General features: G+C 45.5%; 1 protein-coding gene across 1 annotated transcript; it reads left to right on the top strand.

Moving 5' to 3' along the window:
- The first annotated feature begins 3,387 nt into the window (after positions 1-3,387).
- On the top strand, positions 3,388-25,661 carry LOC149456770 (sphingomyelin phosphodiesterase 5-like). The gene is made up of 7 exons (XM_089684497.1): positions 3,388-4,241; positions 6,228-6,303; positions 8,775-8,915; positions 17,312-17,401; positions 20,518-20,581; positions 20,664-20,802; positions 25,458-25,661. The coding sequence occupies exons 1-7, from the start codon at positions 3,396-3,398 to the stop codon at positions 25,560-25,562; spliced, it is 1,461 nt and encodes a 486-aa protein (XP_089540623.1). The 5' UTR covers positions 3,388-3,395; the 3' UTR covers positions 25,563-25,661.

Raw genomic sequence — 25,661 nt, 5'->3', positions numbered from 1 at the left:
GCTGCAACTAGGAAGGAAACCTATTGCTCAAAGAGCAGGGTTGGGACTGGCCACATAGCTGATTATATCAATCAGATGATGGTTATACCAGACGATGCCTAAAGTTCTCTGTCCTGTGCCAGGACAAGGTAGGAACAGAGCACATGTTTGCAGAACTACAAGTAACAGAACAGCTTTGCTGCAGATCTGTGACATACAGAAAGAGCTGCAAAGAGTAAAGCTTTTATATTTTTAGAGACATAACAGGGTCTCTTTACTGGAACTCTTTTATGAAAGAATTTAAAGCTGGACCCCGTGATAAGTAAATATTGCCTATACACATTCATCTTGTGTATTATTCCTTGAATCTTGGTGTGCTTTGTGTATTTTTTTCTAGATCTGTACAGTAATCCAGTGTGACATTTTGGCTTCCTGTAACTCAGACCGGTCACTGCTGCTCGCTCTCCTTGTGCAGGGTGATCGGTCTTGTCTCCTCCCCCTCCTGTAGTTTTCTGTAGTGGGTGGGACCTGCTTGGTTCCGTCCCACTGCTCTCTGCACAGCCTATGTGATGCGATGATATAACTGCTACTTTTACAAGGTGATATCTGGATTTGCAAAGGCATCTGGTGCACATAAAGTAGAATTTGTGGCTATTGAGGAATAGATTTAACCACTTCCTGCCCTTAGGACATACCTATACATCCTTGGGTGGATGTGGTTGTACCAGGATCATAGCTGCAGCTGCCATGATAATTTTTTAGAGCCTGCAATTCTTTCTAGTAAAAGCAATCTGAGTGGCTATACAGCCACTCAATCACTTTTACACGCAGCGGAAGGGCCCCCCTACCCTTCCGGGTTCCACCATTAATTGGCCAGTGTGAGCGGTTGCACCAGCTGAACATTGAGGTGAAGAAAGAACGTCCATTCCCCAATCATCTCTATGGTATATGAAACCAGAAGCTACGAGGATTTGGTCACTTCTGGTTTTGCTTTGTTGTTTTCAAGACATTACCAGCCAATCTCGGTTTGATCAGATGTTTTTGAGTGCTGAGGAGAAATTAGGGGTCTTAAAGACCCCAAATCTCAAAGTAAAGTGTACTTGTCATGGCCCTTGCTATCATGTTCATCCCTTGTGATAGCAATAAAGTTGATTTTTAAAAAATGTAAAGAGACAGTGTAAAAAAAAAATTACTTAAAATAAAATACAATTTTAAAAAATGTAAAGCCCCGCCCTCCCACGCTCACGTGCAAATGCAGGCTTAGGTCCCACACACATATGTAAATGGTGATTGCACCGTACATGTGAGGTATCACCGTGAATGAGGGCAATAATTGTAGCACCAAACCTCCTGTTTAATTCTAAACTGGTAACCTGTAAAGGCTTTTAAAGCATTACCTATGGAAATTTTTAGGCACTGTAATTTGTCATCATTCTATGGCCGTGAGCAATTTTAAAGCATGACATGTTAGGCATCTATTTACTCGGCATAGCATCATCTTTTATATTGTACCCAACAAAATCTGTATTATATTGTGTTTGTGAGCAAAGTGTATTTTTTCCTGAAAATTTGTGCTTGATAAACTTCTGCGCAAATATCATGGAAGAAACAAAATAGGTATCATACTCACAATGGACATAATAACACAGGCATGTCAAACTGAACAACATGTATGATCCAAACAACATCTGAGTCCATACGATGGAACCCTGGATGACCAACTGTCTAACGCATTTCGAGGACACAACCTCTTCTCTGAGGAAGAGGTTGTGTCCTCGAAACGCGTTAGCCAGTTGGTCATCCAGGGTTCCATCGTATATACTCAGATGTTGTTTGGATCATACAACTTGTTCAGTTTGACATGCCTGTGTTATTATGTCCATTTTGAGTATGATACCTATTTTGTTTCTTCAGTAAATTATTTTAAACGATAATGCACTAGGTCATTGCAACCTTTTTCTGTTTCTCCATTTGTATCCAGTGTATTTGGACCACCCCGGTCTGTTGAGGCCAGCAAGCAGTGCATATTCCAGAAAATTCCAGAACATTCCTATTGGGTCTACTGAGTCCTTTCCTAGCGCAGGAGTAAAGTGTTTGTTGTGTTGGATTTGCAAATATCATGTAATATAAAAATATTGCAACAACCACTATTTTTTTCTCCTTTGCTTTCAGAAAAATATAATGTTTGGGGGATCCAAGTAATTTTCTATCTATAAAAAATGCTGATTTATGCATGTGAGAAGTATCAGAATTGGTTTGGGCAGCTAGTATTTAAATTCAAGTTTTTGTGCCAAGGGTTCATTGACGGTCTCCTGCACAGAGGTAAAAGTATCAGTGAGCAGCGCTTAGCCTGTGCAGAGAGGGAGGGGCTCAGCAGCTCCACCCACTACAGGCTGACTGCAGTAAAAAACAGAAGGGGTGGAGACAAGACCAGTCACCCTGCACACAGAGAGAGAGCAGCAGTGACTGGTCTTTATTACAGGAAGGTGCTGCACAGGGACAAAGTTTCACACTGGATTACTGCACAGATTTGGAAGGAATACACAAAGCACACTAAGATTCAACAAGAATACACACAACAAATGTATTTAGAAAAAATTAGGGTTTTTCATTTGAATTCGCTCTCAGTAAGAACCAGGGCTTTTTTATCTCAGTAAATAGGTGCAGATACTCCCCCTTTGTCACCCCTTGTCTTCACCCCCTACCCACCTCCAAGCACCATCCCTTGTCTACTCCCCCTACCCATTTCCCAGAACTGTCCCTTTAGAAAATACAGAACAGGGAGTGCTAAGTAATTTTCTTGGTAGATCAGCAACAATAGACCCCTGCCAGCAACAATCCATCTTCCAGCAGCCTGCATCAGTAGACCATGCACAATCCAGCAACAATAGACCCCAGCCTCAACTGTAGATCCGTTCCAGCAACAATTGATTCCCCAAGCAAGATAAGACACCACCAGCTTCAATAGAAGCCTCCACAATAATAGATCTCCCAGCAGTCAGCATAAATAGACCCCCCAGCACAACCCAGAACCTATTGCCATTACATACATTCAACTCTGGAGGTGCCGTAACTGCGTTCATCCACCTTCCCACTGTATAAAGGCCCTGGTGAGAACACTTGCCGGGACAAATAGAGGGGAGATCTTTCAATGGAAACGTTAGTTCTGGTGACAACCAAAGATATCTTCTCATCTCCTGTTATGGCTATGGGACAGAATGGGAAATTTCCCCAAAGGGACACAGGTGTCGAAAAAAAAACCCGTCAGGGGTTATAGCCCTAGCAAACTCACCCAAAATGAATTATAAAAATGTGACTTTAGTTCTGCTCAATTATTATTAATGGTTTCCTGTGTGTTTTCTTCCACCACTTTTTGTTTCAGTCTTGCTTTTCTAGGAAAGCCCCACGTGGTCTAGATGTCTCTGCCCGAGTCCCCGTTCCGTTGCCTTTGCCTTCATTTCCTTTTCTCTCTGAGTTCATCTCTGCTTTTCCCTTCTTACTGGCTTATCGATCATCTTTTGTCCTGTGTGGTTTCCACCAGTGTAGAACGCTCCCACCGCCCGGGGCTGAGGTTCCTCTGCTTGCTTCTTGGGGTCCCATTGTTCTTTCTTCTCTTCCTTCTTTATCTACCACTAGGTTTTCTGGGTTTCCTGTTTTGGGCTCCTTTGCAGAGTTTCCGCCGCCCCTTCTCCTATCAGAACTCCATAAAGACTCCTACTTTTCCAGACAAGACACTTAGTGGTGACTGCTCCTTCATCTTCATCAGCGCCAACCTCTGTCTTCTGCCCAATGGCTTGGCACGTTTCAGTAACCTGCACCACACTCAGCGCCGCAGTGCTGCCATTGCCCACCTCCTGTGTTCCTCCTCAGAGCTTGCCAAGAATAACTGTGAAGACATGGTGCCAATGTGTAGCACGGAAGATGTCTTGCCGATGATTGAGATACCTGAGAAGACGGATTCCAGTGCAGAAGTTGTGCCATTCGAAGTGTCCATTTATTTTCCCCAAAATGCTGACTTTGTGTGCCTGCAGGAAGTGTTTGATGGAAGAGCTTCACGTAGACTACGCTGTTGCCTTGGGTCAACCTTTCCTCACATTTTGTATGATGTTGGACTCTCAGGACCTCATGGTTGTGGATTTAGGTTTTTTAATAGTGGATTATTCCTGGCCAGTCGGCACCCTTTCATGGCAGCCAAATATTACTGCTACCCGAACGCACGTGGGGAGGACGCCTTGGCTTCCAAAGGTCTCCTCTGTGTCAAGGTAAACTCACATAGTTGAACCTAAAGTGTGCAAGTCAAATAAAGTGTTCTTAGAGTTATGAGGCCTCTTATAGACCAGTTAGAGTAGCTCTATAGTCAGAGAAAAATGATTTGGTGAAGTTGCCTTAGCTCTTTTAGTGTTTTATTTTTCTGTTTAACTTCGGAATATTTTTCATGGTAATCTGTACTTCTAACCAGCGTGAATACATTCTCCCAAATAATTTTTTGGAAACATTTAGCCTTATAAATTAATGATAATTTTTGAGTCCTTGGTTTGTTAACTTTACACTCATTTAATATAGGATGGCCTTTCTCAATAAGGGTTCCGTGAAACCTAGGGGTTTCCCATGAGTTTGCTAAGCAGTGAGGTTGAGCAGTGAGCGGCTTGATCTTCTGCATGGTCATCAATATAGGGGGCACTACACTGACCACCAATGTAAGAGTTCATTAAGCTGATCAACCACCAGTATAAGGAGTCACTACACTGACCAACCACCAGTATGAGGGGTTACTACACTAACCAACCACCAATGTAGGGGACCAAACTGACCACCAATTTAGGAAGACAATTTACTTACCACCAATGTAAAGGGACAACAAACTCACCACCAATGTAAGGAGATGTTGTACTGAATTTGGTGATGTTGCAGTGACCTTGGTATGGGGAGTTGGTACATTGACCACCAACATAAGGTGCACTACACTGACTGCCAATGTAATGAGAAACCACATTGACCAGCAATGTACGGAGACAATACACTGACCACCAATGTAAGGGCACTGCACTGACCACCAATATAAGGGGGCACTGACCACCAATGTAAGGAGATGCTTCCCTGACCAATCACCAGTATAAAGGATCACTACACTGACCAATCACCAGTTTAGGCAATCACTACACTGAACAACCACCAGTGTAAGGAGGCCCGACACTGACCACCAGTGTAAGGGGATACCACACTGACTACCAAAGTAATGGGGCAATACCAGGGGCAGATTGACAACTCATGGGGCCCCCCGGGCAATAGGGGATCATGGGGCCCCTGTGTCCTTGCCCAAACTCAAAAAAGCCTATGAAAAAGGTACCAGGGGCATCCTATGGGGCCCCCTACTGACCCCGGGCCCTCGGGCAGTGCCGAGTTTCCAAATGGTCAGTCCGCCCCTGGGCAATACACTGACTGCCAAAGAAATTAGAAGTTACACCCTACCGTTAATGTAAGGGAGCACTACACTGTCTGGGAATGTAAGGTGAAACAAACTGACCACCAATGTAAGGAGACGCTACAATGACTACCAATGTAAGGAGATGCTACACTGACCACCAATGTAAGGAGACACTACTAACCACCATTGTAAGGAAACACTACTGACCACCAATGTAAGGAGACGCTACCAACCACCATTGAAAGGAAACACTACTGAGCACCAATGTAAGGAGATGCTACACTGACCACCAATGTGTGGAGACATTACTGACCACCAATATAAGGAAACACTACTGACTACTAATGTAAGACACTACACTGACTGCAAATGTAAGAAGACGCCACACTGACTATCAATGTAAGGAGACGCTACTGACCACCAATGTACGGAAATACTACTGACCACCAATGTAAGGAGACCCTACACTGACCACCAATGTAAGAAGATGCTACACTGACTATCAATGTAAGGAGACGCTACTGGCCACCAATGTACAGAAATACTACTGACCACCAATGTAAGGAGACCCTACACTGACTACCAATGTAAGAAGATGCTACACTGACCCCCAATGTAAGGAGACGCTACTGTATGCAGTGCATACTAACACATTATGAAAGACTTACTTGAAAATGAAGCCCTCCAGTGGAGCGCTGTCACCGCTGTAGGCACTTCTATCTTCACCCAGTCTTCCTTCCGGGTTTGCGGGCTGCGGCTGTTTGACTGGCCAAGGGGATGTTCACTTCTAATCTCCACTTCTTGAATCCTTTTTTCCATACAGGTTCACATTGGAATGACAAAAGAGAAGCAAAGAATTGTGGGATATATAAACTGCACGCATTTACATGCACCAGAGAGTAAGTCGATTCCAGATAATCCAGATGGTGACCAATTATACACAGAACAACCAAGGCAGCGGTATATTCTCCAAATAAAGTGACATTAAGCTATATCCTTGTTTTCCAAATGTTCCCCCTCACTTCCATTTGTTTGGAATGAACAATGCATGTTAGTTGCAGTCATGGGCAGCACAGTGGCTAAATGGTTAGCACATCCGCCTGGCAGTACTAGGGTTGTTGGTTCGGATCCCAGCCACGGCACCACCTGCCTGGAGTTTGCATGTTCTCCCTGTGCCTGCGTGGGTTTCCTCTGGGTACTCTGGTTTCCTCCCACACTCCAAAGACATGCTGGTAGGTTAATTGGATCCTGTCTAAATTGGACCTAGTATGTGTATATATGAATGTGAGTTAGGGACCTTAGATTGTACGGCTCTAGAGGGTTAGAGACTGATGTGAATGTACAATATATATGTAAAGTGCTGAGTAAATTGACGGCACTATATAAGTACCTGGAATAAATAAATAAATGTGCACTGTTTTATATACTCTACAAATCCCATAGTCTATAGTCCACCTCAGAAGGGAACAGGAAAGTGGCTACATTCCTTCATAAAGTGGGACTGTAGAGAACAAATGTAGCCATCCCCTAACAGGGAAAATTTTATTTTAATCAATCAAAAAATACTATAAATCAAAAACTAATCAACACAAAGGGCACATGACTGGGCGGGGGGAGGCAGAAGGGCACAGTACTGGGAGAGTCAGGAGGGCACAATACTGGAAAAGCTTAGTATAAAACGTGACTGTCCCCGCAAATCTGGGACAGTTGGCAAGTATGATGTAATGTAAGGTTATCATAGGGCCCCCATGCACCTGGGGCCCTTGGGTAATGCCCCAGGGTACCTATGCTTTAAGATAGAACTGGCAGGGACTGTACACTATACTACAAAATGACTTCACTTGTCCCAGGTGCGCTGTCACTTAAGCTTTGAAGAGCTGGGCGGGGGTGGGTTAGCAGCGGGGACTGGATACTACACAGCCAATTACTTCACTTGTCCCAGGGGCCATGTCACTCAATCTTTGAAGGGCTGGGTGGTGGTGGGCTAGCAGTGGGGACTGGACACTATACTGCCAATTACTTCACTTGTCCCAGGGGTGCTGTACACAATCTTTGAAGGGCTGGGCGGGGGTGGGCTAGCAACAAGAACTTGACACTATACTGTCAATGACTTCACTTGTCCCAGAGGCGCTGTCACTCAAGCTTTGAAGAGCTGGGCGGGGGTGGGTTAGCAGCGGGGACTGGATACTATACTGCCAATTACTTCACTTGTCCCAGGAGCGATGTCACTCAAGCTTTGAAAGGCTGGACAGGGGTGGGCTAGCAGAGGGGACTGGACACTATACTGCCAATGACTTCACTTGTCCCAAGGGTGCTGTACTCAATCTTTGAAGGGCTGGGCGGGGGTGGGCTAGCAATGGGGACTGGACACTATACTGCCAATGACTTCACTTGTCCCAGAGGTGCTGTCACTCAATCTTTGAAGGGCTGGGCGGGGCTGAGCTAGCAGCGGGAACTGGACGCTATACTGCCAATGACTTCACTTTTCCCAGAGGCGCTGTCACTCAATCTATAAAGGGCTGGGCGAGGGTTGGGCTAGCAGTGGGAACTGGACGCTATACTGCCAATGACTTCACTTGTCCCAGAGACGCTGTCACTCAATCTTTGAAAGGCTAGGTGGGGGTGGGCTAGCAGCGGGGACTGGACGCTATACTGCCAATGACTTCACTTGTCCCAGAATAGCTGTCACTCAAGCTGTGAAGGTCTGGGCGAGGGTGTGTCAGCAGCAATTGGCCTTTGGGACTAGTAACATATCATGGGTCTACACAACACCCTATAACTCCTAGGTAGGAGGCAGGTATGCAAGCTGACCACTCTAGGACGGATCTGTTTCTGTATCTAGTGTGGTCAGAAAGGAACAGAAAGTGGGTCTTCATAAAGGGAACTAGCAGGATCACCAGGTTTTTTTTCTGCATTTTACTACTGAAAGGTAATACTAGGTGCATTATGGGGGGAAAAAAGGAAAGAAGTCCCAAACTAATGATTGATAAATAAACATATTTCTTCTGTTAAAGTAGAATTATGGGATCAGTGAAAAAAAAACAAAAAATAAGCTGGCAGCTGACGTGTCCGCTGAGCAGTCAGTTGTCAGTCTGCTGGTATCCAGGGGCAGTGTCAGTCATTGCACTCCGCTCTGCTCCTCCAGCACTCACTATATTGGAGGCTGGGGAGGGGACAGGCACAATAGGTTATCAGCCGCATTTTAAAAAGGTGTCAGCCAGGCAGTTGGGTGGATCGCAGTCCCCCTTCCTTGTGGGAAAAATTGGGGAAGACAACATATAAGCTGAATATGCTGCAGATTTCAGGACGCACGTTATAAACGGGTGTCACTCTGCATACAGATAACCAGTCAAACCTCTCTCTCTTTCAGACGATGTGGACATCCGCTGCGATCAGATGTCATTGCTCCTGCAGTGGGTTGTGGACTTCCAGTCACAGAATTGTGAAGATGGAGATCTGGTTGCGTTTGACGTCCTTTGTGGAGACTTGAACTTTGACAATTGTTCCAAAGGTAAATGAGGAACTATAATTTAGCCCCCTTGCATACAGGGCCACCTAGGTGTAGTGTGTCCCTCCTGGCGCTTGAGCATGTCCACTGGGTGCAGTGTCCAGCCTGGCTGCAGGCAGCCTTCCTCCCTGAACGCACAAGGCCATAATCGCCGGTGCCACTGGACACAGCCAGGGCTGCTGTTAGAAACCACGGGGCACTGTACAGCCAACCTTTCTAGGCCCTCCCCCCTATAAAAACTACTATTACTATGCTTCAGTTATGAATGAACACAGTAAGTGATTGGTATTGATCACTCATTGTGTTCATTCAGGAAAGGAAGGGGCTAGTAAATGTGACATATTTACCAGACCCTTCCCCCACTCTCTATCCTGTAGGATTGTATTGTGTGCTTGCAGCTGCAGTTGGAAAGGAGAGGAGGGAAGCCGGCAGCACTGTGGGGGCACATATGGGGACCTGGGCAGAGGGACATGTATAGTGCACAGGGAAGAATACGGGAGCAGCAAGGGGGCAATTACTGGAACCAATCCCCTGCTTGGCTCTCTGCAACAGCTGAAAGCCAGATTTCAGCTGCTGTAGAGAAGTCCATACAGGAGATCTGTTCCAGTAATCCCCCCCGTCATGGCAATCACCTTCCCTGCCCACATATGATTCACCCAGCTGCCTAGGCCCCCCTGCTGGTCTGGGCCCCGTACAGGAGGACTGGTGGTACCCCTTATCCATGGCCCTGGACACAGTGTTCAGCTTCATCTAGCAACAGCTTGCCATAGATGTTGACAACCATCCTGCAGCAAGACTGGACGCTACACCTGTCCCTCCTGGGAGCCAAAACGCCAGGAGAGATGCACTATGACTGGACGGACCCATGCACAAGGGGCCCAAGAAGCACTTATCTCTGACCTTGTGCCTATTTGTATACATTGTTGTAGTTATACCAGGGGCGGACTGACAACTCATGGGGCCCCTGGGCAATAGGGGATCATGGGGCCCCAGTGTCCTTGCCCAAACTCACAAAAGCCTATGAAAAAGGTACCAGGGGCATCTCATGGGGCCCCCTACTGACCCCGGGTCCTCGGGCAGTGCCCGAGTTTCCAAATGGTCAGTCCGCCCCTGAGTTATATATAGATACGGTCATCTGATCTGCAGGAGTGATGCTGTCCTTTGTCATTGTTTGTACATATCATTATTCAAATTATCTGATGTAGCACCCTCCTAGTTTAGAGCAGGCTGCTAGGTAAATGTAGTTTATCTCCTCTGTAAACAGTGGAGCAGTGGTCGATTGCTTAGGGCTGCTGAGGAAGTGTCTCACAGCCTGCTGTTCTGTTACTTCCCCCTGTCTTCTAGAGGCTTCTAGAAGAATAGTGGGAGGAACAGCAGAACAGGCAGCCTGAATATGTATGGCACTCTAGCCACTCCCTGGGGAGGTGTGCCCAGAAGGAGGAAGGCAAGCCCATAAATAGTCTGAGGGTTGGGCAGCAGGGTGCGGTGTTCCTGCAGGAGAAGGCACCTGTGCAGGGGCTCTGCCCCTGGGACAGGAGAGCTAGAGAAGCCCATGTGAAGACATCAAGGTCCCAGCTTGGCTTAGCTGGAGTGCCTAATCGAAGATCCATTTTCTGGGGATCAAGCTGGGTCAGGAGGAAGCTCACTGGAGAGATCCAGAAGGAAGTTGGTGGGAAGGAGTCCAGCTGTCCTGCTGTGGTGAGTCTACATTTCCCTCACTTAGGATAGGTTCACATCTGTGCGGGTGGTGCCGCTGCGGATCCGCACAAAAATCCCTGCAACCGCACCACCCACACAGAAGAATGCAGAGCCGCGGGTGGGTGCCATTAATTCTAATGGCACGTCACCCGCACTGGAAATCGCAACCGCACTGGGAACCGAGGTTCCTGTGCAGGCTGCGTTTTCAGAAGAAGTGCAGGGACTTCTTCCCTGCGTGTCACGGGGCACTGAAGTCCATTCAAAGCATGGCCTGCAGGAATCCGAATATGTGAACCAGGGGTAAGAAAAGCCTGTTGGATATCGGTAGGAAGCAATCAGTGATCCTGTGGCTAAGTGAGTAAATTACCCCAATGCTGTATAGTTTTCAACGTCCTCGGGGAGTACAAGTCACTAGCAGCTTTAGGAATCCTGTGGGACATTCAAAGCACAGCCAGCAGTTTGGGGGCTGCGCTACACTTATAATATGGTTTTGTCAAAATGATTTTATACAGAGAATTAAAGCAGACCTTCATCCTCCCCACCCATGTTCTTTCACTCCCTTCACACCCCCCTCCTCTCACATAAACCAATATTTTTATCTATTTATTTTTTGTTCTTAAATACCTTTCTCGAGGAACACTTCCTGATTTCTCATGTAGGCGAGAATAATGTATTCGATGCCCGCAGCCTTCTGATGTAACGTGGGTATCCCAGGAGGTTGCGGACAATGAAAATATAATTTTCACCTACTCGCCTAGCCAAGAAACTGGGAAGTTAGGGCGTGTGTTCACTCAAAAAGTTATTTTAAAAATGGCCATTGCCCGCAGTCCCCTGGGATAACCACATCACGCATCAGGTACTCTACTGCGTATGCACTGTAGCACATCATCAGGGAGCAGGCCGAGTTTTGTAACTGGCCCCATGATGATGCATCAGTTGCATCTGCTAGAACCCAGAAGAGATAGCCAGCTCCTGATGATGTTAGAAGAAGATGGTGGAGCAGGACCAAGTGCATGTGTTGATACCTAGAGAACACCACTGGAGTACATGTTTTTATAGAGGTAAGAGGGGGTGTGAAGTTTAATCTCATCATTATAGTATTTATTAATTACAGGCATTTATATACTATAGCTCCATCGATGTCTGCAGCACGTTACATGCTGTACACTTATGTCGGTCTCTGCTGTCAAGCAGCGTACAATCTAAGGTCCCTATTTTATATGCATGCATGTACATACTAGGGCCAATTCAGACACAGGCCAATTAACCTACCAGAATGTCTTGGAGTGTAGGAGGAAATCGGGAGTACCCGGAGGAACCTGCCAGACAGGGCCGTGGATAAGGGGGCATCACAAGTCCTCCTGTACAGGGCCCAGGCCAGCAGGGGGGGCCCAGGCAGCTGGGTAAATCGGATGTGCGTAGGGAGTGTGATCAGCATGGTGGGAGTGTAATTACTGAAACCAATCTCCTGTATGGCTGTCTCTGCAGCAGCTGAAAACTGGCTTCTTCTCCTCCTCCTCTCCCTCCCGCTGGCATTCAGCTGCTGCAGAAAGAACATTACAATGGATCGATTCCAGCAATCATCCCTCTGTTGCACCCCTCATCCTCCCTGTGCACCATACGGTTCCCCATGTTGCCCAGGCCCCTCTGTTTGTGCCCCCCCAGCACTCCTGGGTTCCCTCCTCTCCCTACCACCGGTAACTGCAAGCACTCAATAGGATCCTTCGGGATGATGAACACAATAAGTGATCGGTACCAATTACTCACTGTGTTCATTCATAACTGAAGCATAGTAAACTGTATTTCTTCTGGGAGGGAGGGCCCTGTCAGGTTTTCGGTATGGGGCCCCATGGTTTCTAACAGCAGCCCTGCCGACAGAAGTAAAGGGAGACAACTTAATGCCAATAAGTGTCTTGGCTGGGATTCAAACTGAAGCCCTCACTGCTTCAAGCCAGAAGTGCTAACCACTGTGGTCTGTATCTTGGGTTGTTTTCCCCTCTAGAAACACATTGTGAAAGCCTAATTGAAACCTCACTATTTATTACTGTGAAACAACCAAGCTGCATATAGACATTCTGCTGAGTGCTGCATCAAAGGGTTCAAATACTCTGCTGCTGGCAACACATAGGAGAGTCAGACTGCAGCTCTCACCAAAGCAGTGGGCTGGCCAGGGGCGGACTGACAACTCATGGGGCCCCCGGGCAATAAGGGATTATGGGGCCCCTGTGACCTTGCCCAAACTCAAAAAAGCCTATGAAAAAGGTACCAGGGGCATCTCATGGGGCCCCCTACTGACCCCGGGCCCTCGGGCAGTGCCCGAGTTTCCAAATGGTCAGTCCTCCCCTGGGGCTAGCTCTTTAGCAGTCTGACAAGCCCATCCCCAGGACGGGTGCTAGATTATTTTGCACCCTAGGCAAGACCAGCTATTTGTGCCCACCCCCACACCCAAAAAAAATGTAATAACTAAAATTTTTTAAAAAACAGTAGAAAAATATTAAATTAACAAAACATGAAACTGCTAAATTTCTTTTAATTTGCAAAAAAAAATGTCATAAGATGCCACCAGCACCAATAATAAAGACAAAACTAGTGTCACAGACGGACTGTATCTGTGGCTGGTGCTGGCAGTTGCAGTGAGTGGAAGATGATGGATCCACACTTTGACAGATCCCAGGTTGGAATTCCCCAGGAAATGGGGGGCGATAAAACACTGTGACAGCAGCCAGCCCAGCCCACACAGATCACCTGAACACCTGAACTGAGCGATCCCACAGACAGATTCGACACACCACCACCAACACTGACACAGATCAGCAGGCACTAGAACAGCAGACTTTGGGATGGTGATGAAGTCATGACTCACTGACACATTGCACATGTGATGGATGTCTGGCTGGCTGGGTCACACTCCTGCAGACATGGGACATCAAAATCAGACATTACCTTCTTTTGCAGGCGCAGCGCCGCCTCCGCTGTTGAATAGGAAGAAAAGGGCTGGAACTCCACAGTGATCAAAAGCCACCAGCTGGCTTGCAGTAAGGGACAGCGTCTGAGAGGAACACTGGAAGGAGCGGCAGCTCAGCTGCTCCATTGGCCCCAGACACCCGGCGTCTTCCTCTGTCCTCTCTTCCTCCCCTCCTCTCAGCTAGAGATTCATTCATGATGTGGTGACGTCTCACACAGAGAGAGTGCTGGATTGTGCTGCTCCCAGGCACCCCTAAGTAGAAGTGCGCCCTAGGCAGTCACCTAGTTTACCTAGTGGAAGCACCAGCCCTGCCACAAACCCATCAGAGAGATAGCAAAAACATTAGGCGTGGCCAAAACAACTGTTTGGTACATTCTTAAAAAGAAGGAACGCACCGGTGAGCTCAGCAACACCAAAAGACCCGGAAGACCATGGAAAACAACTATGGTGGATGACCGAAGAATTCTTTCCCTGGTGAAGAAAACACCCTTCACAACAGTTGGCCAGATCAAGAACACTCTCCAGGAGGTAGGTGTATGTGTGTCAAAGTCAACAATCAAGAGAAGACTTCACCAGAGTGAATACAGAGGGTTCACCACAAGATGGAAACCATTGGTGAGCCTCAAAAACAGGAAGGCCAGATTAGAATTTGCCAAACGACATCTAAAAAAACCTTCACAGTTCTGGAACAACATCCTTTGGACAGATGAGACCAAGATCAACTTGTACCAGAGTGATGGGAAGAGAAGAATATGGAGAAGGAAAGGAACTGCTCATGATCCTAAGCATACCACCTCATCAGTGAAGCATGGTGGTGGTAGTGTCATGGCGTGGGCATGTATGGCTGCCAATGGAACTGGTTCTCTTGTATTTATTGATGATGTGACTGCTGACAAAAGCAGCAGGATGAATTCTGAAGTGTTTCGGGAATATTATCTGCTCATATTCAGCCAAATGCTTCACAACTCATTGGACGCCGCTTCACAGTGCAGATGGACAATGACCCAAAGCAGACTGCAAAAGCAACCAAAGAGTTTTTTAAGGGAAAGAAGTGGAATGTTATGCAATGGCCAAGTCAATCACCTGACCTGAATCCGATTGAGCATGCATTTCACTTGCTGAAGACAATACTGAAGGGAAAATGCCCCAAGAACAAGCAGGAACTGAAGACAGTTGCAGTAGAGGCCTGGCAGAGCATCACCAGGGATGAAACCCAGCATCTGGTGATGTCTATGCGTTCCAGACTTCAGGCTGTAATTGACTGCAAAGGATTTGCAACCAAGTATTAAAAAGTGAAAGTTTGATTTATGATTATTATTCTGCCCCATTACTTTTGGTCCCTTAACAAGTGGGAGGCACATATGCAAACTGTTGTAATTCCTACACCGTTCACCTGGTGTGGATGTAAATACCCTCAAATTAAAGCTGACAGTCTGCAATTAAAGCAGTCAAATCCATTGTGGTGTATAGAGCCAAAAATGTTAGAATTGTGTTGATGTCCCAATATTATGGACCTGACTGTATAGCACCATAAATATGACAGAATGTTAATCTGTGTTCCATGTGTAACATACAGTGCACAGAGAAAAAAGTAATAGAGACTGTCAGAATTAAAAGTAAAAATGTAAATTGAGATAATAATTAAAAATAATAAATAAAAAAATTAAAAACATTTTAACAACAATGTTTTTGTCTAAAATTACCATTAGCGGTTCTTTTCGTTAGCATATAAAAAGAAAAAATATATATAAGCAGGCCATTTATTAAAGTGGTGTACCAAACTATGTATTTATTTCATTTTAGCGAACAATACAGAGAAACAATATAATTTTTTAACTTGTTTTAGAGTTTATTGATAAAGCTTTACTAAACCCACAATAGTAAAACCAGTCTCTTTATTCATATGCAATAGAGGTTAATCCTCCACATTGTGTAAAAAGGCTGTTTGATCCTGTCTTCTCTGATCCTCCCCTTCTTTCACAGTCCCCAATCCATCTGCTGATAGTACAGAGCACCAGGAGTCAGCACATGCTCAGTTTGGTATGCATGGCTAGAGGGGGGAGGGTGCATGTGAGTGGCACAGGGCCAATCAGTGCTGTCCAGACAATGGGTCAGGGGTTATGCAGCCTCATGGGACAGTCAGAGGAGAATGAAAACTCCTGCTACAAGATTACCCAGCGCTCAGCTGGATACTGATAGAAGTCACAAGACTGCTATATACTGCTGATGAGAAAAAGTATTTAGCAGTTTATATTTACTACAATAATTTCATTTCCATGTTGTGTGTACTGTGGGAGACCAGATATAGGGAATGCAGGGTCCTGGGAGACCAGATATAACGAATGCAGGGTCCTGGGAGACCGGATATAGTGAATGCAGGGTCCTGGGAGACCGGATATAGTGAATGCGGGGTCCTGGGAGACCAGTTATAACGAATGCAGGGTCCTGGGAGACCGGATATAGTGAATGCAGGGTCCTGGGAGACCGGATATAGTGAATGCGGGGTCCTGGGAGACCAGTTATAACGAATGCAGGGTCCTGGGAGACCGGATATAGTGAATGCAGGGTCCTGGGAGACCGGATATAGTGAATGCGGGGTCCTGGGAGACCAGATATAACGAATGCAGGGTCCTGGGAGACCGGATATAGTGAATGCAGGGTCCTGGGAGACCAGATATAGTGAATGCAGGGTCCTGGGAGACCAGTTATAACGAATGCAGGGTCCTGGGAGACCGGATATAGTGAATGCAGGGTCCTGGGAGACCGGATATAGTGAATGCAGGGTCCTGGGAGACCAGATATAGTGAATGCAGGGTCCTGGGAGACAAGATATAGTGCATGCAGGGACCCGGGAGACCAGATATAGTGAATGCGGGGTCCTGGGAGACCAGATATAGTTAATGTGGGGTCTTGGGAGATCAGATATAGTGAATGCAGGGTCCTGGGAGACCAGATATAGTGAATGCAGGGTCCTGGGAGACAAGATATAGTAAATGCTGGGTCCTGGGAGATCAGATATAGTGAATGCAGGGTCCTGGGAGACCAGATATAGTGAATGCAGGGTCCTGGGAGACAAGATATATTGAATACGAGGTCCTTGGAGACCAGATATAGTGAATGCGGGGTCCTGGGAGACCAGATATAGTGAATGCGGGGTCCTGGGAGGCCAGATATAGTGAATGCGGGGTCCTGGGAGACCAGATATAGTGAATGCGGGGTCCTGGGAGACAAGATATAGTAAATGCGGGGTCCTGGGAGATCAGGTATAGTGAATGTGGGGTCCTGGGAGACAAGATATAGTGAATACGAGGTCCTGGGAGACCAGATATACTTAATGCGGGGTCCTGGAAGACCAGATATAGTGAATGCAGGGTCCTGGGAGACCAGATATAGTGAATGCGGGGTCCGGGGAGATCAGATATAGTGAATGCGGGGTCCTGGAGATCAGATATAGTGAATGCAGGGTCCTGGGAGATCAGATATAGTGAATGCAGGGTCCTGGGAGACCAGCTATAGTGAATGCAGGGTCCTGGGAGACCAGATATAGTGATTTCAGTGTCCGGGGTTTAGTATCACTTTAAATTATCTGCCACTGTTACATTCAATCTGAGCATATAGGTGACAGTGACCTTCCAAACCCTTAATGCCCATTTACATTTGCAACTTTTTTTTATTTTATTTTAATATTGACATCCAGATGATGTGTGAGTTTACAGCCTATTTGTCTTTTTTTCAGACCACTGCATGGAGCAGAACCATCAGCTGTTCTCTCTATATAAGGATCCATGCAGAGACTGTACTGGCCAGGACAGACGGGGTACAGTGGGTGAGTACAGAGACATACCAGAAGGCCTTCATCTATGTCTCTCAACCTCTTCACCACCACGGTACCCTTTAAAATGATGCAATGTCTTGAGGTACCCCATGGGAGCGATACCTTGTTTTCTTTAGGACAAATTGGTGGAAAATGTTAACAGATATCTCCAGATTTTTTTTTTATATTGTCAAAGGAAAACAACAAAAGTACAAAAAAAAAATCAAACTTTAAATGTATACTTTTTGCCATTACCGTTACTCACCACCAAGAAAAAACTCAAAAATAAATTCTCTACTCCTGATGTGCATGAAGATGTCACACATGTACGCTATTGGCTCTTTGTACCTGTAGTAAGGTCCAGATACAAATTTTGCTTTTTTATCTTGGTTCTTTTTTTTGTTACCCTGCCAAAACATAAGAACAGTGATATAAACCCTTTTTTCCAACCTAACACACACTTAGACTGACCCAAAGGCTTACTAGACAGTGGCAGTGGTGGTGGTGATTGACCGATTGTAACACCATTTTGGATTCATTTTGGGTGCTGTGAACAATGAACCCGGTTTGCCTTGGATCAGTCGTATGAGTTGCCGTGGCTTGGGCAGGCCGGCACCATAACAACCAATGACACTCATTGTTCATTGCTATGGTGTTGGTGCCCTACTTGCCTGCACCAGGACAGCGTATGATACCGATCCAAGGCAGGTGGCATTCAGGGCCTCCCAGCATTCAGGAGAGGAAAAGAATTCTTGCACAGTTGTAGCGGCTCCTCTCCTGGAGTGAAATGCTTATTCTGATTTCATTGCACACTGTGAGCTTCTCTCAATGTGCATTAGAAGCTGCAGCAAGCCAGATGGAGCCCGCCTCATTTCCTGGCTGGAGGACGTCCAGCATTATCTATCTCTCTCCAGCCTAACTGTCCCTGGCCTGCTCCTTTCCTTCATTCAATTTCATGTTTTTCAATCATGGAGGCTCAGCATCACATGTGGGCAGGGGCGGACTGACAACTCATGGGGCCCCCGGGAAATAGGGGATCATGGGGCCCCTGTGTCCCTGGCCAAACTCAAAAAGCCTATGAAAAAAGGTACCAGGGGCATCTCATGGGGCCCCCTACTGATCCCGGGCCCTCGGGCAGTGCCCGAGTTTCCAAATGGTCAGTCCACCCCTGCATGTGGGCATTACCTAGAGTGCTCTGCATGCAATTACAAGCCTTACTAGGAACACTCACACCTCCAGACTGACATTCACCCATCAAGTCATTTTTATCTTTGCATAATTCCTCCCACTCTGTAGGATAGGATAGGTCTATACAACCTCACGTTGTCCTGTCCCATTGAGATTGTACTGGGCTATTTTATCCTATGAAGATTGTATGGGACTGTCTTATCCTATGGAGATTGTATTGGGCTATCCTGTCATACAGTATGGCTGTTGTATGGGGTTTGCCTATCCCATGAAGTTTGTATAGATCAGTGATGGCGAACCTTTTTGAGCCCGAGTGCCCAAAACTGCAACACAAAACCAACTTTTTTATTTCAAAGTGCCAACACTGCAATTAACCACTTGCCTACCGGGCACGTCTACCCCCTTCCTGCCCAGACCAATTTTCAGCTTTCAGTGCTGTTGCACTTGACAATGACAATTGTGCGGTCATGCAACACTCATTTTTTCACACAAATAGAGCTTTTTTTGGTGGTATTTAATCACCACTGGGTGTTTTATTTTTTGCACTATAAATGAAAAAAGAGCAAAAAATTAAAAACATAAAAGGTTTTCTTTGCTTCTATTATAAAATTTTGCAAACAGGTAATATTTCTTCTTTGATGTGCGTTGGTGAGGCTGCACTAATAGGCAGCACTGATGGGCATTGATGAGGTGGCACAGATAGGTAGCACTGATGAGGCGGCACTGGTGGGCATTGATGAGGAGGCACTGATGATGCACTGATATGCAGCAATGATGGGCACTGATAAGCGGCACTGACTGATAGCACCAACTGGAGGCACTGACAGACGGCACTGATCGGCGGCACTGCTGGGCATCATTGATGGGTGGCACTGATGGGCGACACTGCTGGGCACTGACAGGTGGCACTGCTGGGCAGCAGTGACAGGTGGCACTGCTGGGCAGCACTGACAGGCGACGCTGCTGGTCATTGATGGGTGACACTTCTGGGCACTGATGGATGACACAGCAAGCAGTTAATCTCACCTCTGGCAGTGTCGGTGTGGCTTCCAACCCAGCAGCTCATTCCCATCCATGCTGAACACATCGCCCCTGACCCCGGAGCAGTGTGGGAGCCTCTTCCTCTCTTCCACGCCCAACCCCGGCTACATCACCCCTGGTGCCAGATCCGCATAGGAGCCGTTTCCTCTCGTCCACACCCACCCTGGCCCCAGAGACCTGTGGGAGATGTAGTTTGATGGGGGTCCAGTGTGGACAAGATCTGGATGGCCGGTCAGTGTGCGTGGTCCGTGTGCGCTCATCTTCCTCTTCTTCCTGGCGTGCCCACTGAGATGGCTCTGCGTGCCATAGGTTCGCCATCACTGGTATAGTGCAATCATAACTCAAAAAGAATGTTTTGGGCTATCCTATTCTATAAAGACTTTACTGCATAGGGGGAGGAGGGCAATGGGATACTCCAAATACATGCTGGCAGGGTAATTGGCTTCTGTCTAAATTGGCCCTAGTATGTGTATGTATGAATGTAAGTTAGGGACCTTAGATTGTACGCCCCTTGAGGGTTAGGGACTGATGCGAATGTACAATATATATGTAAAGCACTGTGTAAATTGACTGCGCTATATAAGTACCGGAAATAAATAAATGGGATAGTATCATGAACTGGATCAGGTACAGCCAAAAGTCTGAGGAGGGCATAATCTACCATCTTCTTAACCAGCATATTATATATATATATAAAAGGGTTCCTGACTTCTTCTAGATGATCATATGAAGGATGGCTGTATTTTAAATAGGAGAACTGAGAATCTCTTGAAAAGGGCTGAATTTGGAGTTTTATGGTGGCTGATGGGTGGATATCAGTGATGCAGATTGTTTATTTGGAGGTTTACATTGGGTTCTCCAGAGACAGACCTATAACAATGGCTTCTTGTTTGTCCTAGGAACCCTCCTTAGATGGGACTGTCTCTACCATGAGGCTGTCAGCACTCCGGCCAACCTAAAGAGGTAAGATGGGGCTCATTGAGAATAAGTGGAACATTTTACTTGTTATGTTCATCCTGGAATCTCATTATGTGTTTTGATACAGGACTCTAGATTCAGAGGCTGAGCGAAAATTCTACGTGGCTCCACCTCTTCCTGAAGGAATCGATGGGAGCGGTGCGCACTGGACTGGCCGAAGAATAGATTATATCCTGTACAGAGAATCAGATTCATTACTTTCTCTGGTGAGAAATGCATATGAAGTGTTCTGAGATTTGTAGAAGTGTCCTATCCTGAAGAGGTTGTATGGGGTTATCCTATGGAGATTGCATAGGGCTGTTCTATCCTATGGAGAATGCACAAGTTTATCTTATCCTATGGAGAATTTATAGGTTTATTCTATCTTATAGAAAATGTATAGGCTTATCCTATCCTATGGAGATCGTAAATATTTATAACCTAACTGAAGGAGAATTTATAAGGGGATCCTTTCATATAGAGATTTTACAGGAATGTCCGGTCCTGTGGAAATGGTAGGAACCTACCAATTTTATGGAAATTGTGCAGGTGCAGCCTATCCTATGGGGAATGTATAGGGCTATCCTATGTTATGGGGAATATATGGGGTTCTTCTCTCATATGGAGAAAGTATGTGGCTAACCTATGGAGTTTACAGAGAGCTGTCTTGTCCTATGAGAACACTTAGGACTCTCCTATGGTGATTGTAGAAGGCTGTCCTATCCTTTGGAGATTGCATAGGGCTGTACTATCCTTTGAAGATTGCATAGGGCTGTCCTATCCTATGGCGATTGTATAGGGCTGTTCTATCCTATGGAGATTCTATAGGGCTGTCCTACCCTATGAAGATTGTATAGGGCTGTTCTATCCTAGGGAGATTGTATAGGGCTGTTCTATCCTTGGGAGATTGTATAGGGCTGTTCTATCCTTGGGAGATTGTATAGGGCTGTTCTATCCTATGAAGATTGTGTAGGGCTGTTCTATCCTATGGATATTGTATAGGGCTGTTCTATCCTATGGAGATTGCAAAGGGCTGTCCTATCCTATGGTGATTGTATAGGGCTGTCCTATCCTTTGGAGATTGCAAAGGGCTGTCCTATTCTATGGAGATTCTATAGGGCTGTCCTATCCTTTGGAGATTGCATAGGGCTGTCCTACCCTATGAAGATTGTATAGGGCTGTTCTATCCTAGGGAGATTGTATAGGGCTGTTCTATCCTATGGAGATTCTATAGGGCTGTCCTACCCTATGAAGTTTGTATAGGGCTGTTCTATCCTAGGGAGATTGTATAGGGCTGTTCTATCCTAGGGAGATTGTGTAGGGCTGTTCTATCCTATAGAGATTGTGTAGGGCTGTTCTATCCTATGGATATTGTATAGGGCTGTTCTATCCTATGGATATTGTATAGGGCTGTTCTATCCTATGGATATTGTATAGGGCTGTTCTATCCTATGGAGATTGTGTAGGGCTGTTCTATCGTATGGATATTGTATAGGGTTGTTCTATCCTATGGAGATTCTATAAGGCTGTCCTATCCTATAAAGATTGTATAGGGTCATCCTATCCTATGGAGATTGTATAGGGTCATCCTATCTTATGGAGATTGTATAGGGTCATCCTATCCTATGGAGATTCTATAGGGCTGTCCTATCCTATAGAGATTGTATAGGGTCATCCTATCCTATGGAGATTGAATAGGGCTATTCTATCCTATGTAGGCTGTATAGGCATGTTCTATTCTATGGAGAATGTATAGGGCTGTTCTATCCTATGGAGATTGTATAGGCCTGTCCTATCCTATGGAGATTCTATAGGACTGTCTTATCTTTTGGAGATTCTATAGGGCTGTTCTTTTCTATAGAGATTGTATAGGGTCATCCTATCCTATGGAGATTGTATAGGACTGTTCTATCCTATAGAGATTCTATAGGACTGTCCTATCCTATGGAGAATGTATGGGGCTGTTCTATCATATGGAGATTGTATAGGGTTGTTCTATCCTATTGAGATTGCATAGGGCTGTTCTGTCCTATGGAGATTGTATGGGGCTGTTCTATCATATGGAGATTGTATAGAACTGTTCTATCTTATGAAGATTTTATAGGGCAGTTCTGTCCTATGGCGATTGTATAGGGTGGTCCTATCCTATGGAGATTGTATGGGGCTGTTCTATCATATGGAGATTGTATAGGGCTGCCCTATCTTTTGGAGATTCTGTAGGGCTTTCCTATTCTATGGAGACTATTTAGGGCTGTTCTATCTTATAGAGATTCTAAAGGACTGTCCTATCCTATGGACATTGTAAAGGAGTGTTCTATCCTATGGAGATTGTGTAGGGCTGTTCTATCCTATTTAGGCTGTATAGGGCTGTTTTTTCCTATCTAGACTGTATAGGGCTGTCCTATCCTATGGAGATAGTATAAGACTGTCCTATACTAATGAGATTGTTAAAGGCTATTCTAACTTTAAAAAAAAACTGTATAGGGCTGCCCTAGCCTATGAAGGCTGTGTTGGACTATTCTTTCCTATGGAGATTATATAGGGCTGTCCAGTCCTACGGAGATTGTAAAGGGCTATTCTATCAATTGAGCTTGTTAAGAGCTGTCCTATCCTATGGAGACTGTGGTCATTGTGTTGTAACTACAATACCAAAGTGGTACATAGAGGGCTCAATTCATAGAGCTTTATTGCAATAATATGTATCTTTATTTTCAATATATATATATATATATAGTCAGGTCCGTAAATATTGGGACATAGACACAATTCTAACATTTTTGGCTCTATACACCACCACAAAGGATTTGAAATGAAACAAACAAGATGTGCTTTAATTGCAGACTATCAGCTTTAATTTGAGGGTATTTACAACCAAATCAGGTGAACAGTGTAGGAATTATAACAGTTTGCATATGTGCCTCCCACTTGTTACGGGACCAAAAGTAATGGGACAGAATAATAATCATAAATCAAACTTTCACTTTTAAATACTTGGTTGCAAATCCTTTGCAGTCAATTACAGCCTGAAGTCTGGAACGCATAGACATCACCAGACGCTGGGTTTCATCCCTGGTGATGCTCTGCCAGGCCTCTACTGCAACTGTCTTCAGTTCCTGCTTGTTCTTGGGGCATTTTCCCTTCAGTTTTGTCTTCAGCAAGTGAAATGCATGCTCAATTGGATTCAGGTCAGGTGATTGACTTGACCATTGCATAACATTCCACTTCTTTCCCTTAAAAAACTCTTTGGTTGCTTTTGCAGTATGCTTTGGGTCATTGTCCATCTGCACTGTGAAGCGGTGTCCAATGCGTTCTGAAGCATTTGGCTGAATATGAGCAGATAATATTGCCCGAAACACTTCAGAATTCATCCTGCTGCTTTTGTCTGCAGTCACATCATCAATAAATACAAGAGAACCAGTTCCATTGGCAGCCATACATGCCCACGCCATGACATTACCACCACCATGCTTCACTGATGAGATGGTATGCTTAGGATCATGAGCAGTTCCTTTCTTTCTCCATACTCTTCTCTTCCCATCACTCTGGTACAAGTTGATCTTGGTCTCATCTGTCCATAGGATGTTGTTCCAGAACTGTGAAGGATTTTTTAGATGTCTTTTGGCAAACTCTAATCTGGCCTTCCTGTTTTTGAGGCTCACCAATGGTTTCCATCTTGTGGTGAACCCTCTGTATTCACTCTGGTGAAGTCTTCTCTTGATTGTTGACTTTGACACACATACACCTACCTCCTGGAGAGTGTTCTTGATCTGGCCAACTGTTGTGAAGGGTGTTTTCTTCACCAGGGAAAGAATTCTTTGGTCATCCACCACAGTTGTTTTCTGTGGTCTTCCGGGTCTTTTGGTGTTGCTGAGCTCACCGGTGCGTTCCTTCTTTTTAAGAATGTTCCAAACAGTTGTTTTGGCCATGCCTAATGTATTTGCTATCTCTCTGATGGATTTGTTTTGTTTTTTCAGCCTAATGATGGCTTGCTTCACTGATAGTGACAGCTCTTTGGATCTCATCTTGAGAGTTGACAGCAACAGATTCCAAATGCAAATAGCACACTTGAAATGAACTCTGGACCTTTTATCTGCTCATTGTAATTGGGATAATGAGGGAATAACACACACCTGGCCATGGAACAGCTGAGAAGCCAATTGTCCCATTATTTTGGTCCCTTAACAAGTGGGAGGCACATATGCAAACTGTTGTAATTCCTACACCGTTCACCTGATTTAGCGGTAAATACCCTCAAATTAAAGCTGACAGTCTGCAGTTAAAGCACATCTTGTTTGTTTCATTTCAAATCCATTGTGGTGGTGTATAGAGCCAAAAATGTTAGAATTGTGTTGATGTCCCAATATTTATGGACCTGACTGTATATATATATATTTCTCCATCCCCAGTGGATGCGGCTGAAAACAACTATCATTAAAAGAAAAAGGGTTCCTATCCTGATGTTGGCATTATAAGTTGAACCTGTTTTGTTTTCTGGTACAAGACAGTGCAGGGAGCACACTGTAAGCCAGAGGCGGACTGACAACTCATGGGGCCTCCGGGCAATAGGGGATCATGGGGCCCCTGTGTCCTTGCCCAAACTCAAAAAAGCCTATGAGAAAGGTACCAGGGGCATCTCATGGGGCCCCCTACTGACCCCGGGCCTTCGGGCAGTGCCTGAGTTTCCAAATGGTCAGTCCGCCCCTGCTGTAAGCATAAGGTCACCATGTGGTTATACCTGATATGACCGACCCTTGTGTGGCCTTCGTTTATGCCTATGCATGATATGATTTCCCCATGAACTCTTGTCAGTTGATAATAAATTTGAAACATCCACATTCCATGTCCTTACTATTCCTGAATTGCTTTATCTTATTTTTTTAAGGCTGTGAACAAGTTCCAGTTTATTACACAATTGGCTGGACTGTCAGATCACATTCCGGTCTCGATGCAATTCTCCGTCTCACTGCCAGGGGGCTCCTCCCTGTGAAGAATGACACGAGTATACCTCACAAGCACATCTGGTCTGATGTACTATACATGTGAGGGGTTTGTTAAATTATTTAAATGACTTGTTTATGAAAAGATA

Source organism: Staurois parvus, unplaced genomic scaffold (assembly GCF_062004578.1).
Source record: "Staurois parvus isolate SC_StPar_1 unplaced genomic scaffold, SC_StPar_1.0 ptg000348l, whole genome shotgun sequence".
Taxonomy (NCBI): Eukaryota; Metazoa; Chordata; class Amphibia; order Anura; family Ranidae; genus Staurois; species Staurois parvus.
Note: the sequence above shows the minus strand (reverse complement) of the source record. Positions and strands in the feature narration are given on the sequence as shown.